This window comes from Lutzomyia longipalpis, chromosome 4 (assembly GCF_024334085.1).
Source record: "Lutzomyia longipalpis isolate SR_M1_2022 chromosome 4, ASM2433408v1".
In the NCBI taxonomy this organism is placed as follows: domain Eukaryota; kingdom Metazoa; phylum Arthropoda; class Insecta; order Diptera; family Psychodidae; genus Lutzomyia; species Lutzomyia longipalpis.
In genome coordinates, this window is record NC_074710.1 from 6,520,016 (window position 1) to 6,538,201 (window position 18,186).

General features: G+C 32.3%; 3 protein-coding genes across 3 annotated transcripts in view; 1 reads left to right on the forward strand and 2 right to left on the reverse strand.

Moving 5' to 3' along the window:
• LOC129795871 (xaa-Pro dipeptidase) overlaps window positions 1-17,237 on the reverse strand; it is a 34,700-nt gene extending 17,463 nt beyond the window's left edge. The window contains exon 1 of the mRNA XM_055837388.1: window positions 17,080-17,237. The gene's annotated coding sequence lies outside the window, so the exon portion shown is untranslated. The remainder of the gene's footprint in view (window positions 1-17,079) is intronic.
• Window positions 3,836-4,216, reverse strand: LOC129794481 (proto-oncogene FRAT1-like). The gene has a single exon (XM_055835232.1). The coding sequence runs from the start codon at window positions 4,214-4,216 to the stop codon at window positions 3,836-3,838; it is 381 nt and encodes a 126-aa protein (XP_055691207.1).
• Window positions 16,452-17,117, forward strand: LOC129795911 (bolA-like protein 3). The gene is made up of 2 exons (XM_055837461.1): window positions 16,452-16,584; window positions 16,693-17,117. The coding sequence occupies exons 1-2, from the start codon at window positions 16,543-16,545 to the stop codon at window positions 16,972-16,974; spliced, it is 324 nt and encodes a 107-aa protein (XP_055693436.1). The 5' UTR covers window positions 16,452-16,542; the 3' UTR covers window positions 16,975-17,117.
• Window positions 17,238-18,186: the final 949 nt, after the last annotated feature.

Here is an 18,186-nt window from a genome sequence, read left to right on the forward strand (position 1 = left end):
TAGGTACAAAGGAACATTCTTTTTACTACATCGTATCCTCTTACTCCCAAACCGTATTTTCCGAAAAGTTTTCCATTTAGAAATTTACATGAATTTCCTTCTATTTTTTTGTTTTTTTTTTATTTAATTTTTTTTCAGATAGGGGCGTGATCAAAGTGATCTTATTTCAGACACTTATTTGAAATATCATCTGTAAACATTGTACAAGTTGTAAGATTTTTTTTTCAATTAGGAAAATCACATTGAAATGTAAAAGAAGGGGGTAAGTTGTAAGGTTACGTAAACGTAAACTGAGAAATTTAATTTTTCACAAATGAGGTTATGTCCTAAAGCATTTTAGGGTTATGTGAACATGACAGGTTTTCAATAAAGAAAATGATAATTTTGGGAATATTTTTTTTTGTATCTAGAAGAAAAAAACTATAGAATAGAAAATTTCCCAGCTTACGTTAACCCCTTGTTATCATTTACGTTTCATCACTATTATATTTTATAATGTGACTTTCCTGAATGTTTTTTTAATGTCTAATTCTTTATCATTAAATATGATAAATTTCATGTAGATCTTTTATAATAATTCTTTAAAAATTGTATCATTTGCATGCATTACACAAATACACACATAAAAATGTTTTTTTTTATTATCATTTGGAAATCTTATCATTTACTAGTGATTTCTTTTACAATGTCAATAATTAAAGAATTTTGAAAGTTTTTTTTTGTCCATTTAGATAGTTTTGTGATTGAAATCCAAGATAAAATCTAAATGTTAAGCGTAAAATTTCAAGTTGTTTAAAATGAGGATTTTTCACTTCTTTTTATCATATTTTTCCATTGATATTATCTACTATGTTACGGGAAACGTTTGACAGATAACTGACATAAGTTAGAAGTCAAAAATTTGACAGATGTTTAATTTTGACATAAGCCATTCTGCCTAACGTAAGCTCCACCACACAGAGATTGAGGTTAAAAATATTTTTTAAGCCGATCTATGCCTCCTTTTCTTTTTAAACAATTTCTTGGTATCATCTCCTACACCCAATTCCTAAATCCATTTCATACAGAACCTACCTACAAATTTACTTTGATTTCTAGTTAAATTCTAAAGTTTTTTTTATTCTTTTATTGCAGTCTATCATTCTTTTTCATCTCCTTTCGCATCAAAAAAAAGTTACTTAAGCATTATTTGGAAAATATTATTTTCTTTGCAGTGAGAGGGGCAATTTGGAAAATATACAAAAGATTTAAAGAAAATAATCGCGTACAAGTTTAATGAATAAATTGAAAATTTATTATTATTAAATTTAATATTTTGTTACTGCAGTCGTATGGAAAAATATTCCAATATTTCATTTCTTTTTTTTTCCTTTCTCCACATCCATTTCACCCTCGAAAATTTTCACAAATATATTCGGCAATATCCGATTAGATTATATTTCACATTTTGTTGTTTTCATTTTTTTTTCAAATTTCATATTACAAAAAAAAACTATCTAATTGCTAAAGATCTTGAATATATAGTAGGTAGTATTATATATATGTAGTATGTAGTAATTAAATAATTACCATTCAATCAACTACGATTTTTTTTTGGAAATTTACATACTGATTTATAAATTTATTAATATTATGTTTTCCTATAAATTATTATTTAATGGAAATAACTAAAAAATAAAGAACCTCAAAGAAACTTTATGTTTAGGAAAGTTTATTGATTGAGAAAAACTATCCATGCTGTTGACTATTTGCGACTGATTTGCATTTTTTTATATTAAAAATGTTATATATTTACATTTTTTTTCAATTTTATTATTGTTTTAATAGTGATTTACTAAAATTTACCAAATTCTGTTTATATTTTTTATAAAGTTATTCTTTTTTATATATAGAATTTCTTGTCGATAAGTATACTTCATTTTTTTTTTTTTAAAAATTTCTCTCTCATAATTATATAAAACTATATCACAAAAGCAGATTTTGTTTCCATTCCTCAAATATTTTTTGTTTAAATTAAATTAAAAAATGTCGAAATTGAAATGATTTCGAAATCTTTCATTTTATTTGAATTTTTTATTCTTTGTTTTCTTGGAAAGTAAATCTAATATTCGATTGAGGTTTACCTTTGTTTGAGGAGAAAAGAAAATTAAAATTTAAACAACAGAAAAAGAGTTAATTTGAATTGAAAAACTTCCACAGAGAATGTTGAATGATGCAAGCGTTGTGAAATGTCGGAGATGAGTTTATTGCCCGACATATTTTCACCCGAAATGGCGTCACGAAGAGACAAAAACAGTATTAAATACAAAAGCAAGGTAAGAATAAATCGATGGGTATTTTGCAATTCACCATCTTTCTTTCAATTTCCGTCTCTTTCTTCCAATTCAACTAAATATTCGTTGGTAGAAAGCCTCTTTTGTATGTTGTTTTCTTGAGAAAACATTTCGCCTTATTTTTAATGCAAACACAACATACACACACATATAGCTATGTATGCACGTGTGTGTGTGGTGTTTACAAAACAAAAGTGCGCCTCCAATGCGCCGTTTCTGACGTCATGCGATGCGATAAATAAATGACTGTCATGTACAACTATAGGTAACAATATAATGTTCATTTTACTCGTGATTTTAAATAAAAACAACATCTTTTCTCAGCCACGTCGCTCTGTGAGAGATTTGATTCATTTTGTAATTTTTCTTTTGTTTTTGTAAATTGAGAAAAAGTTGGGTTATGTTGGGGATGGGGTGCCATCTTGTGTTTTGACTCATGCAGTCGAAAAAAAAAGCAGCGGACGAGAGGAAATGAGTCAAAACAAAGTGAAGGAGACATTTATATCGCACCCCACCCACTGTAAATTTGCAAAATAAACATTCAAAAGAACACATCTTACGCCATATTTTTTTTCCTATATAGTTAAACTTCCACCACGATTGCATCATCAACATTTAGTGACTTTTATCATTTATCGTTGTCTTTATGGGGTGTTAGGCAATGAGTAATGGAAATCAATTGAGTGCAACATAATTCTTTGTTTTTTTGCAGCTATTTTCATCCTCCTCAAACTATCGCTAGGGTTGCCATATACAAATTTTTATACTTAACAGAAATCGCACCTTATGATTATTGCTGCCCTCTATGTCTGTGGTAAATTATTTGAGCCTCTTCCAGACCATTTCATCCTGCCATTCCGGATGTCATCCAATCCACAACACGAAATACTTGAGAAGATCATGATGTTTTGACCCATTTCCTGGAAAAATCTATGCTGCGTGGAGCAACATATTTTTTCCGTCTTGTTTTCAACTTTCCATGACGGCCATTTTGGCTACACTCACACCACATCGTGTTGTTTTCCCCATCTTGGTCACCACTTGTTTTCCACATCGCCGCTTTATTATCCATGTTGTTTGTCAGGTATGAAAATTTTGATATTATCATTTCTTGTTCTTATTTTTGGGGTTTTTTCCCCAACGGCAACAAACACTGGATGTTGTGTCTGAAGTACAGTGTTGTAGACTCAACTTGCTTCTTCATTCACACGTTAATATTTTTGTTTGTTTGGTGGGATGTTTTAATGTTTTTAGCAGATGTAAGCACGTTTGAGGGAGGTTTTGTTCTTCATCTTAGTTTTCTTCTTAACTTTTAAATAGTCAACAGCACTGCAGTTTTGGGGGGCAATCAATTGGTGATACAAGTTCAGAAAGACACTTAACACACACAATTTGTTTTTAAATTAAACACATTAACGTCTTCCTGCCATGACATGATAGATCCAAAGAGGTGGGGTGAACTGTGGGAGAATGTGGGTATGACCCCGCAAGACTCCTTGTATTTATATTTCAAGGTGACACATCCTAAGTAGGGGTGATCTCGATTCATCGTCACTTTCGTAGAAGTATCGTTGCTTGGGTGAGAGATTGAGCTGAAGACGCCGTACGGCTTCTTTAACTAAATTGTTGCTCTTTATGAGAGCCTGAAGGAGTTCATAGGGGTCATCAATATTGGCAGGATCAACCTCCTTCTTCCCCGTGGAATGATGGTGATTTTTATCGTTGCAACCATCACTCCACGACCGACACGGGATGTGGTATGGTGATGGTCTTGAGCTACGATTTGGATGATGTGATGGTCTTGCTTTAAGCCGAAGGTTCTCCTTTATTTCATGCACTAATTCCTCAACAGCCAACACATCATTTGCCTGCTTGCTGGGCATTTTTGGCTCCTTTTCGTCCCCTATGTTAGCGTTTTCCTTTTTAATTTTTATCTTCCTTTAAAATCGTCCTTGTGAATCTTCCGTTTTTTGGTTTTCCTACTTGTTTTCCTTGTTTTTCCCGGTGAGTTCCTTTCCTTATGAATTTATTTTTAAAGATCCTCAAAAATCTATTAGAAGTTCTTCTAAGTAATGATGTACAAAGTAATGTAGACTTGTAGCTGGTTTCGTAGTCAAGCTTGCTTTGTTACCCACCAAGAAAGTATTTTCACCTCGTTCAGTAGAATAAATGAGGTATTTGTACACAGTGTGTTGTAGCTCTCAGAAGACGATGTTGTATAAATATAACGAAAGAATTTATCCAATGGTGCACACACTTTAGCTCTTGCTTCAATATAGGTGCCCTTATAGTTGAAAACTAAACATCAATCTCCGTCTCACTTCAGCTAACTCCGCAGCGGCTTTGTTTGTCTTTCTCACGTATATTGGGTTTGTTTGTATCCACCGAAAAAATCGTTGAGTTTATTTATAAGTTTTCACCCAGCTCTGTCGTACTACAAGCCAGCCAAGCTATCGCTGTCCTTCTTTTTTTTCGTATTTTAACGAGAAACACGCGCACTAACACAAACACCACAATGTCGGTCGATTTACGCCAAAAAGCAAAAACAATTCTACAGTCTCTGCTAACTACCACACCCAACAATGTTGATATAAGAGCATAAATGGTATCGGTCGGTCTTTGATCCGGAAATAAACAGCTATAAATGCACAAGTGTTGGAAAATTTCCTCTTCACTTCACAATTTTTGAAAATAATTAACGAACTTTTCACTTTTTTTTTTTGGAAAACCTCTATTTGGGGTTTTCTTTTTTCTTTTTAAATTAAATTTTGGTATTAAATATCCTCAAAAAGTCGTTAAATTTTGAGCCACAAATATACCACACAATCTTTGCTCCGTATGTTTTGCAAATAGATTGGTATTGTTGTTGTTGTAACAGCGGAGCCGATTTGCGCTGAGGTCCAACCGTCACAAGATCTTCTAACCGACTGAACCGACTTTACTCAATCGTCAACAAGAAGCAGCCGATTTCCCACCAAATGTACCCTCAAACATACGCATACTGTCTTACTTTCAAAATGGCTGAATGTGTATATATAGGAAATACATATAATCAGCATTGTTGTGTTGAATTGAATTTTCCCCTAACAGGGTTACCTGATTGCATCCAGAGTCTAATATTTATGGAATTTTAATTACTTTCCCAAAAGAAAAGTCATTAAGTTTTGACGCCTAGACGGCAATTTTCACGGGGAGACGTGGAAAATGTGCAGGAAAGGCATTAAATTTGCAAAAAAAGTAAATTTCCCACTCATGACTGGTTGCCTTTGTTATGTAAACATCATGGTGTTGTGGGAATTTTCTCGTACGCGTGGCAACCCCAAATTCTGGGGCTTTCGACCTAATACATAGGAGCGCCTCTCACGTAATTCGATGCCCTCAATGTGAAAGAGAATGGTGTTGGTTTTTATATATTATATTTTGTGAAGGAGACTGCGGTATAGCAAGATGACGTGGTATTGTTATTGTTTTGATTAAATAGACACGCGCACACATACATTAGCATCAGCTATGTTTTTTACATAGCCATATATATAAAAACATCACAAATACATACCTACTATACCCATTTTCTCGAATTTACAGCATATATAGCACTAGGTTTTTTTTATTAGAATTTTATTACAATATGAGAAAATGTTTCTGTGCGAAAGAACAAAAAACGAGAAGAAATGTGAGTTTTTCTCACAAGAAAATGACAAATGTGGAGGCAAGTGTTAGAACATAAGATGTCATACCATATTAATGTTGAAAATAACGTGAGAAAGAATGCTATGAGGAGCATTTTAGCATTATGAGTTTGTTGGGAATTTGCATCATTTGGGTTGTTGCAAAAAAAAATTCGCAAGTCTCACCCAACATGGCAATTGGCCAAATTGGAACTCGACACAACCGACAAACCACTCAATGAATTCAACAAAGAGAAATCAGCGAGTATCGAGGCTATGACGGCATTGCTTCTGCAAGTAATACCGTACATCGAGCATACCTTCAACAATTTCTTGTAAACTGTTTTGTCTATACGTGAAAAAAAATTATATATGTTGCACAGACATAGTGCGTGGTTGGTAAAACAAGATATTAAACTATGAGTCATTTAGTAATATTCCCAAATTAGACATGCTATGTAGTTTATGCTAGTTGTGGGTGGAAGCTTCCTGCAACAGAAACATTCTGGAAGTTTCCTTTTTCCAAGTTCCTTCTATACATAATATTCTCCTACCCCTCCAAAAACCACCCCATTCACCCACAAAAAAACTACATAGCAAAAGAATCATGTCTAGAAGCTTATGTCATGTGGGAAGTATGATGGAAGAAGAAAAAAAAAGTTGGCACATAGTTTAAAAAACCAGACACCCAATGCTCCATACAAAGAGGGGAGCCATCAATTCGCAACGGATTCAAGATGCCACGGTGTGTTTTTATAATTCAATATGGCTCCCACTTATGCTTTATGGCTCGATGTGGCGTGTTGTTTTAATATATTCTCATGTATATGAAGAATATTCAAGGTTAGCACGCACACACCCGCATCATATTTACGCATGGCAGCTAAAATCTTTTCTTATACATACGCCCCGAAAAAAAAAAGAAGACAACATTCGGGTCAGACTGAGGCTATGGGAGAATGGAAGTAATGAGAAAAGAGATGCTTCAGAGGAAGTTGGATAAAAACAACAATAAAAATAAAACATAAGACGGCTCTAGAAGGTTACAAAACAAAAGCCTTCCAAGAGGCGCATTTTGCTTTTTTTTTTTTTAAAAAAAAGGGTCCCTTCTTCTTGGAAGTGAAATTCAAAGGGATGCCAAGTTGCAGCGGTACACGAAAAGTATGTAAAATTCATGGAAAATTGAATTTATTTTGAATTCTCGTTAACCCTTTTGCATTCACATAATCCAAAAAATATTTGACCTTTCATTCACAATTTTTTTTAATGCGCGGATGCTCTCAGAAATGATTCTTCGTTCTAAACGCCTTTCTTGGCATCTGATAAGAAAATTAAGTGACTTCTTCAAGTGGAAAAAACTAATCAAATAAAAAACAATTGTGATCCGGACGGCCGGAACATTTTTTTCGTACTCATACCAAGTTTGAGCCCGATCTCAAACCTGGTATGAGCTGTTCTATTCTTTTCTTCGAGAGAATCACAGCTAAAAGATGAAGACGTTTTGGTCAGTGTGTGACTAAATGGGCGCGAAAGGGTTAATACCGTAAGTAGTGTATGCTATGCACAACATTTAAAAAAAAAGTAAATGTTGAAAAAATTACTTTAAAAGATCATCAACTTATAAAGATATCCATACACAGTGCCGAGAAAAATAATGGTTTTTGTGAGTAGTTCTATTTTAATAAATTAAGGGTGAAAATGCTTATTAATTTACCTACACAAAGTCTTATAACAATTTTTGTAAATTTTAATTTTTTTTTAACATTTTTATTATGAAAAGCTATAGCTTATTGGCCCTTAAACTGTTTTGGAATTTTTTAGATAAATTATTAGGCATTTTTACCATTGATTTATTAAAGTAGAACTACTTACAAAAATCCACCTAAATTTTTTTCTAGGTGTCCGATTTTTAAAATCTCAAAAAAAAACTCTGAAATTCCCCTGTCCAAAACTGCCGGGGTGATCAAAATCGGTTGACGGGCTGATTTTTGACAGTCGTTTAAGGAAGCCCATAACAAAAATGCCAATTCCGATTCAACTGAATAATAAAATTGAACAGATTGATTGATTTTCGAAAGTTTACCACCACCGTTGGAAAGTGGATAAATGTAGCTTTCAGAATCTATGCTATTTTTAAAAATCGGTAGCCCATTGCCTGAGATATTAACAATTGAAATCAAGGGTAGGGGAAGACGGGGTAATTTGGCTACTTTGGCAAAGTCATTTATGGCAATATCTCAAGAATGGTAAATGCTAGAAAATCCATTTCTCTACAGTTTATACTCCCCATAGAAATATTCAATTGTACCATGTTTGAGGAAAATCCGATCATTTGATTTTCTTTTGTTTAAGAAAAATCATTTTTTCACTTTTTCAAGTGCTTTTGGCATTTTGGGAATTCGTCATTTTCGAAAAATTTTTAAAACCTAAAAATTAACTTTTAAGCCATTAAGGGTCATTGATCCCTCATAAACACGATAGTCACATCCATTTTCCGATATCACAAACAGATTTTCCCGTGGAAATGGTTTTATCCGGAAAATTGGAGTGGGGTAATTTGGCCACTTGAGTTTTTCCGGCACTATTTTCCGACGCACGTTCAAGATATTCATTGTGGTTGTGCCTTTTAATGTTTTCTTAAAGATTATAAGCAAAATAGGATAAAAAATTTTAGCTAAAAAAAGAAATATAGGATAATTTGAAAAATGGCCTTTTTGGCAAATTACTGGAAACGAATCTTAGATAAATATCCTATCTGCCAATAAAATAATCGAAAAAATAAAAATTTGTTATTGTCCAAAAATTTTCATATTTAACAATTTGTGCGCTGTCCAAATTACCCGTGCTCGGGGTAATTTGGCCGCTAAGCTAAGGGTTCAGGAAAATGGAAAATTCACCCATTTCTCATCGAGATAGAGAAAAATGTTATATGGGAAAGTTGTAGGCCGGAAAATTTCCTACAAAATAGAGTTATTTGGTTTTCTTCATACTACCATACTTGCTTGATATATCCCAAAAACCGCCAAAGTGGCCAAATTACCCCGTCCTCCCCTACCTTTATTATAATATCAGTGATTTTATTATTTTTCTGAGCACTATATATCAAAGGAAAGTTTCAAATGTGAAAAATAAGAATTTTATGTTTTTATTTCTTAACCTTTTGCATTCCTTGCGTCATACGTAGAACTCTAAACGTGAAAAATTTTATTTTCCCGGACTTTTAAGAATTTAATGAGTTTTCCAAGTTAGAAATGCAACAAATTCACGCAATAGAGACCAAAGAATTACGATTTGGCTGAGAAAAGTCCTCTGAGAGCATCCCCAGAATAAGTATTGTAATAAAAAAAAACCCAAGTTTCAATGTTTCTATGTTTCACGTGGACGCGAAAGGGTTAAACAGTTTAAAGCTATCAAAATAGGACCAACATTCGTGTACCGCTGCAAGTAAAGTTACTTATCTCCACTAAAACTCAATGACTTACATGCGACAAAACCGAATGGGCTGTCACGGGAATTCTAAGAAATACCTAATAAACTACGACGCCAACATCTTATCAACGATGACACCTTTAAATGAAGAAAGCGATTTCACCAACAACAAAAAAACTCCTCGCTCTGTAATCAAGCTTGATTGCTCCATATTTACTTCCGCAACCTCATTGTTTCCATAAATGGCTCATATATCTATATTTATATCAACAGACCACAATGTCACGTTTTCAGTTACATAGAACAACCCCCTTGAGCACACCCCCACCTACAATTTGCACTTCATTCGTCGTCATCATAATCACATTGTCGCCATTGCGTAAGCTTTGAGAAAACCATGGCATTTGCCAAGGGAGTGCAATTGGGATGTTGTACAACATAAATCTCCTTCAAACGGGCATTATATAACGTGTGGTCGTGTTTTTTCTCCCTCATCGACCAACTCTTTCTAAATAATTTCAGCAAATATACCGTGGAAAATTCATTACAATGCTATTAGCGTTTCAATGTGGCAAAACGGTTGAATAACGCGCGCACCTTTTTTTGTCTTCAAATTTCAAAATAACATTTATATATAAAATGCATGTGTACATAATACAACCCCAGCCACATCATTAAAAATCCAAACAACAATAATAATAATAAAAAATAAATAAGGCGCCATCTCGCTCCCACTTGTATACTGTGGCAATGACACCCTCTCCACCACCTTTGGCTGTCAATTTTTCTTGGAAATGCACTGCATTCCTTTCCCACAAATGTAAAGAGCAAACGTTTGTCGTGCACATGAAATGCCGCAAATGCATTGGGGCATGGGAGAGTGGGATAGAGGATGCCCTCAACTTTATGTATCCATTCTCAAATTCATCATTCCAATGCACTTTAAAATGTTGTATACCCACCATTCATCTATATGTATGTACAGTACATACTGTGCTATGTATACACAAAATGTAGGTAGTTGTGTGTACATTTTGACGGCACCGCACAATTTCACAATACAAACTTCTCGAGGGCTTATTTATGTTTCCGATGATTCGACTTTACCACCAGCAGAGTACGGTGAATTGTTTAAAAATTAATTCCAAAACTCACACGAAGAATTTATCATTTAAAACATGGAAATTAGGGATTTATTTTGAACTTGCTTTTTAGTATTTACTCTTCTTATCCTAAACACAAAGTTTACTCTTCTTAGTTATTAAAGTTAATTTAGCAGGTGTGTAGGGAAGGTGTTATAAACGCCCTTTAAAAGTTCAAGAGGTTCAGCCTTTTCTTTACATGTTAAAAGAAAATATTTTCATAATAAAAATAAAAATTAACATTTTTAATTTAGAAATGGAATTTTCAACTGTCATAGAAACTTCAAACATAAAAGATAACAGTAAAATATTAGACGTCAAACATTAAAAAGTATGTCAAACGTTAGAAAAGAGATGACATTGAAACGAACGACAATTGTTTTAAAAAAAAACTTTAACGTAAGAAAAGCAACATTGAACTTTTGAAAAGTCAAACGTTGAAAATAAATCTTATAAATTTTTAGATAAGAAAAAAAATGTCAAACGTTTATAAAGAAATGTCAAAAAAATTTTAATCAGATTTCAACATTTTTTTAATTAAAAAATATTCAAAAGCACTTCCTTGGAAAGATTTCTAAGTCTCTAATTTAGACATAGAAACTTTCCCATTTTCGTTTTTTTGTACGACGTTTCGAAGGTGATTGTTTACTTCTTCAGAACGTTAAAAGGTTTAATCCCTTTACTTTGTTTAAGGGAATATTTTTAATTTATTAAATGTTTTCATAACATTAACTTTGTAAAACGAGGGCTACATTGTAAAAACGGCTAAGTCGGTTCGGAGCCCTCGAAAAGAAAACTTATGTAAAATTCTTAGGAAATCACAGACAAATTGGTCAGAATTGATCAAACCGATTTAAGAAAAAAAACTACTTACATGATAACAATTAATTTTATTCTATCAAATCGTTAATAAGTATGAAGAATATTCTGAAAATATTCTACAAAAAAGTAAAATGTTCTCCAGATAACTGATTTAATCAGAATTATTTTCAAATGTATTTCTTACCACATTTAAATCGTCTCTTAGGAATTTTCCGTTTATTTAAGTGAAACATCCTCATTTTAATTTTATAGCAATTAAAATTTTCTTCTGGGGACGAAAAACTATTAAAGTTAATTTCTGGTAGGACAATGTTTCCTAATGGGCTGTTTTTCAGTGTAATCGTTATTGTAATACCTACATACTAAAAGTTACCTTCATTACTTGAAATTCATAAGTTTTTACCTGTAAGGTTGGAGTTTCTAAGCAAAGATGGTTTACAAGGCAGGTTAAAATGATTTTTAATTTTTTTTTCAAGAGACTCCTCAAAATGTGTCTCACTAAAAACAAAGAAAAACATTCTCTGAGAAAATGTGCAAAAATTCATTAATTTTTTCAGGCAAAAAAAGCTGAGAGAGCAGCAAAAATAGTTTTCTTCCACCAGACAGTAACAAATTAGGCAAATAAAGAGTTTGTGATACTTTCTTGCATCCAAGTTGGTAATGACGTAGATTCAACCACCTTTTACCACAAAGCCTAGACATTTAAATCACACTGAAAATGTCAACAGCGAGTTTTTTTTTCTACTTCATCTCTCATTACGAAATATTGCAACAATTATTTCATTATATTGCCTGATTGCGTTGGTATTTCATGAGCATTTCCTCCTGAAGAAGTTGACTCTTTCTTTAATCAAATTCAACGGTTTCTCAACACACCACGAGATGTTTTCTTAAGTTTTTTTTTTTTTCATACAACCGCCATAATCACGGAGTGAGACAAACCAAGACAAGGGGGCCAAGAATCAGCCATCTCGCATTTTTATTTTGTTGGGAGCTTTGAACTTTCGGGCACAGAGTGAACGCCAAAAAAGCAATGTATATACAACAAACCCAATATTATTTATGGATGCGAAACAACGCGCATGATGGGTGGAGAAAAAAATGAAAAAAATATAAACGGGATAATTGTTAATTATTTTTCACACATATTATATTCATTTTTGTCATGTTTTCTCCGTCCAATTAAATGGAATTACCTCTTGTTCCGTTTTTTTTGTAGTTTCTTTCAAAACATAAAATGTCTTCCTTTCGCGTGTGAGACACAACAAAACGACATTTCTAGTACAACGTTCATTGAACTAAATGCATTTTATTTATTTATTTTTTCATGTTCTGTCTTATGTAATGAAGTTTTGTGGGGTATTTTTTCTAGTTATTTATTTTGCTGAAGAATGAGGTTTGGCAGCATTCTCAAGAGAAATTCTTTTAATTCATGAAAATGCGCCTCTGGAGGTTAAAAGTTACAAATATTTTTCAACAAATTACACGTTTAATGAGAATTCAATTTACTGCTCTTGATGGTTGATTGGCATGTGTTGAATAAAAATTTTTAATTCAGTAATTTGGGTAGAAAATTTTCCATAAAAAAACAGTCATTTAAAATATTTCCTCGTGCTTCAGAGGATGAAAAAGAAATTATTCAATACTAATGACCAATTTCACCTTCATAATATGTGTTTTTATCCTCCTACAACATAATCATGGAGAAAATTCTAATTATCTATGATTTTCTTCCACAACGAAGCAATTGATTCAATTTATTTTAACCCTTTGAGGATATATGTAGCTGACCATCGTGGCCAATTCGACTTTTAATTCAAAAGTTCAATTACTTCAAGTTTATCGAAAGAAAATTTGGAAAAATCTTTTCTTATTGAGAGACAATTAAGTTCCTTCAAAGTTTTGAGATTAAAAATATCGATTCTTAAATAAAAAATTCATAAAAAAAAATCTATCAACGTAAAAATATTTTCAGATAAGCTGGAAAAATATTTTCCAGACCATGTAAATATTTTCTGTTTGCAGTTTGTGATATTTTCCCAAGCAAAAGCTGTGAATTATTGATAAGAACTATTGAAAAAGAATCTGAATTCCACCTGAATGTTTACCCACAAATAGCAATACAAATATTTGCTTTTTATCTTGGATGCTGGAATGTCATCGACAGGATGTTTGCAAATTGATATGTTACATGGTTACATTGTACTATGTTGTGCCCTTGCAAGGGACAAATAGTCAAACATCTCGAGATATTGAAGGTGATCCTCGAAACTTTTTATTCATTTTTTTCCAACTATGAAATCACCTTCTTTGAAATAATAAAAAAAAGCCTCAACAAAAGTCAAATAGCGCGTGTATTTTGTGTATACGTTGATAATTTGTAAGAAAAACATTTTCTCTATTGGTGCTGGAGTGAAAATCTCGTGTATATATGTGAATTGAATGGCATAACAGAGAATATACATCGCGGTACACACAATATAATAATAAAGTTTGCCTCAATGATGAACAAAAAGTGTCAGTGAAAATTGTGTCAAGTGTGTGGTCAAGAAAACAAGGCAAAATCAATTACAAAGCCAATTAAATACACGATTCTCATCTCATTAAAAAACATTCTCATCAGTATAAAATCTAGAATAAAGTCCATACAAGAATGTTCTGTATATAATGATGGAAAGGTATCGAATAAATGGCAAAGAAAAACATGAAGGAATATTAATGCATCATTATTAGTCCCTCTCTCTTTTTTTCGCGCTTTCTCACACACGATTCCACATATAATATTACATTGTTTTGCGCTCTCCCCGCCTTTGTTTGGCCATTTTGCGCAAAGTCGCATTTTCTTTGCGAATTCTCTGACGGCGAACAAGCTAAATGATGTAGGAGCTTTGAAGAATTGTTGAGTGATTTGTGTGAATGAAAGTCATCATCATTCCATTACTTTGTTGCCCCCCCCCCCACCTCACCATCCCAAGAGGCCACAATGTTTGCTGTATGTTATGTATATTTTGTTCCTTAGCATTACATTGTTGCAAAAGAGTATAACCACGGAGGGCATGCGGGAAGAAATGCCAATATGGAGTGACTCATACATAAAAATCAAACAACGAGTTTCTCAGATAGCAACACAAAACGGCAACACATATTGGGAATTCGAGTATGTGGCCAGGAGGTTGAACACAAAGAATGGCTAACAACAAGCATCTTCCCAAGAAACGGTAAGAAAGCGCAGATTCCTAAGAAATGGTTCACACAACGGCTAAGCCGCATTTTTGTTGTAAAATGCATCATAAAATGTTCGTTTTTTTCTGGCTCTTTGGGTCAAAATCTTTCAATGGACCTGAATAAATCTGTGCCTAATTGGCCAATCTTTAACTTTATTCTGAATTATTTTGATGTGTTTAATATAATGATTTTGAGCTGTTTTATTGATTTTAAAATTGTTTCAAAAACACAAACATTCGTTTTTAATCATTCTTATTATTTTCCCTCGAAGAAAGGGAGTTTATTCATTTTAACGTTATGCTTAAATCGAGATAGATCGTGATCACGTTTTGTAAAAGATAAATAAAATTATTTTTCGACAAAAAAAATTTATGAGAAGTTTAAAAATGGTTCAAATTTGTAAAAAATTTAAACGTAAGATAAGATTTGTCAAACGTTAGAATTGCAGAAAATGTCATAAAATTCTATTTCATATTTTAAATATAAATGTTAAACAAGACAAAAAATGTCAAGCATTTAAAAATAAACAGTTTAAACATTTAGGAATGAAACGTCATAAACGGTCAAAATGTTCTCAAACGTCATAATTGCACAAATTGTCGAAAACTTCTAATTCTATTTAAATTTATTTACAAATAATGTTAAACATTAGAAAAGAATGTTAAACATTCGAAAATAAAAAGCAAACGATTAATCATTAAACGTCAAACGTTAAGTCAAAATCTTCTCAAACGTCATAATTGTACAAATTGTCAAAAACTTCTAATTAAGCTTAAAAAATACGATTTTAAATATTAGAAAAAAACGTCAAACCAAGACAAAAGTTAAAAATAAAACGTCGATCTCTAAAAATTGATGGCTATTGAAACAAATGTTAAACGCTAGAAAAGAAATGTCAAACATGTAATAATCATCATTTGTATTCAGTAGAAAAAAAAACATTTAACATATTTTAAATGTTTTCTGACCCTCTTGACGATTTTCTTAATTTTAAAGAAAAACAAAGTATTATTCATTTCAATCTGCGGATATAGCCTAAACATCAACTATACGCTCATGCCACGTCTCTGGCATTTTGCACGTTTTGCTTTCCCACTCATACACACCATTGATGTTGATTAAAAACACCGGGTTTGTTGGTAAATATACGTTCATTTGTGTTAGTATGTAATTTAATTTTACTCGTGTACAAAGATATTAATAAACACATTGAAGTTGTTCTCATTTTTTTTTTATCTCCTACATGCAATTAACGCTCGTTTTGTGCGCTAAAATACCAACAAAAAAGCGCTTTAGTTTTTGTCTTTTTTTCTGCATCGACTGCGTTATGAGGTTTTGTCTTTCTTCTTACAAAGTCTTACACCAGAGAAAGAAAATTAAGGAGAAGGGAACAAAAGAAACACCTGCCGCTTCTCTTTTGAGATATTTCGGAGTTCTTTATGAGAGAATTTTGGAATCTTTGGAATACATTTTGGGTGGGAAATATTTGGTGAACTCTCTCTAAATTATTGCAATTTATTTTTTAAAAATAACTTGCACGTGGATCGTAAACATACTTTGAGAATATTATGTACATAGCGTAATTATATACATTTTTTTTTAATTAAGTATCAAAAGTGACATAATTATAAAAAAAGATAAGTAATTAAAACAGAGCAAAAAATCAAGTTTTTTTTGGTTAAAATTGCCCTTCTTTACGGTACATGAAAATGTAGAACAATTGGAACAAGATTATATATAGCGCAAAAGCTCAAAAAGCTCCCGAAGCTTTCATTCAAAACAACCAAACGTTTTATTTTGACGTCCATCTTCGATTTTCTTTTCGATAACCTTCCGCCATTACTTCGAAGTTCTTAACCGCACTTTTTGCGGTATTTTCGTTGTGTAATTTTTCTTAGGTGAAAACATAATTTCCCACAAGAAATGAAGAGGATTTTCACGAAAAATACCAAGGAGTACACTTCCGTGAGTATTTCATGATAATTTTAATAAAATTCATTAATGTCTTCTTGTGAAAATTACCTTAAGAATTATTTTATAATTTCTTATCATTTTGTGGTTATTCTTTGGCAGTTTCTTTCACGGATGTGGTCAGGAACAAGTGGGGTGAATCCAGTAAAGTTCACAGAGAGTGATTTGAAGAAAACTCTCAGCCAGAAATTTCCAGCTGCTGAGGAAATAGCCGTTGAGGATATTTCCGGAGGTTGTGGAGCTATGTTTGAAATTTTCGTTCGTTCAAAGGAATTCAAGGGACTCACAACCGTTAAGCAGCACCGACTAATAACTGAGACACTCAAGGAACAAATTAAGGATATGCACGGATTGAGAATTCATACGGAAATTCCGTCAAAATGAGGGAAAACTCCCGGAAAAATTTCTCATCAGTTTTAACTGTATAATGTAAGTTTTTTGTACAAAATGGGAGGGAATTTTAAGAGGAAACTTAGAATATAGACTTACCAAATAAATGGAGAAATTTATCAACTGCTAAACTAAAAGTTTTGAGCTCTTTTCAAGTTGTTTTTGTTCACTAAATAAATCTAAAAAATACGTGTATTTAATGGTAAGTTTCCAACGTAAGCTTACGGAAGTCACCACATTAATTTCAATGGAGGATGAGGTCGCTACTTTACACTTAAGGGGCATATAAGTTCAACAAAACGGATTTAGTTATAAAAATTGATGCTTGAGGGATTGTTTGAAATCAAAGTTTTTAACGGAATTTAACGGTTTTTCATCTTATTTAAAACTAATTTAATTCCTTTTAATTAAATACTAAATAATAATAATAATAAATAAGGTAGGTTAATTTGCCTTTAAATTTGATAAGAGTGATTAGAGCAAAGTCCAATATATTTGCCACATTGTATAGTCATGGAAAAATCTTAAAAAATAAGCAAAATATTAATTAAATAAAAAAACTATAATTTTATACCTAGATATTGTATGTACAAAAATTTAACAATAACTACAAAACAAAATAAATAAATTCTTTAAAAAAAAGTTGTACTTCATTGAATATTTTCACCTCATACCCCTTTTCGGGAAAATTGTGGAAAATCTATCTCTCCTCAAATTGTAAAACTGTGTGGTGTCCATTTTAAACTGTTTGAAATGCAACACGCAGAAATTCCACAGCATTTAATTGAAAAACCTCATTGCAATTCATTTATTTGTTTACGGACCAAAACGCACAACAAACCGCTAAAACCCCTGAAAAATATTTTCACCAGCAGCAAATTATAATCAAATTGAATTCAGCATTTTCCAATCAACCACAAAAATTGCGAAGTTTCCAATCAAATTTTATTTTTAACACATCTTCAAAGTCTCCAAATTAGTAATGCCAATTTGGGGATAAAATTTGACATTATTTAGCATTTTTATTTTGGTAAAGAATGGGAGGGGGGCGAAGGACATGCCGATGCAGGGAAAATTACATTGAAGGGAGTTTTGTAAGAGAGAAAAATCTGCCGAATCGATTTGCCGCAGTTGACACAGATTCAATTAACTCCTGAGCACGTCCTACAATTTCTTTTACACACAGAATTGCAAAGGAAACAGATT

Bases quoted from the DNA above. Each gene is read 5' to 3' on its own strand.
- LOC129794481 (XM_055835232.1), bottom strand. From the start codon at position 4,216: ATGCCCAGCAAGCAGGCAAATGATGTGTTGGCTGTTGAGGAATTAGTG.
- LOC129795911 (XM_055837461.1), top strand. From the start codon at position 16,543: ATGAAGAGGATTTTCACGAAAAATACCAAGGAGTACACTTCC. The intron at 16,585-16,692 runs GTGAGTATTTCA...ATTCTTTGGCAG, and splicing joins ATACCAAGGAGTACACTTCC to TTTCTTTCACGGATGTGGTC.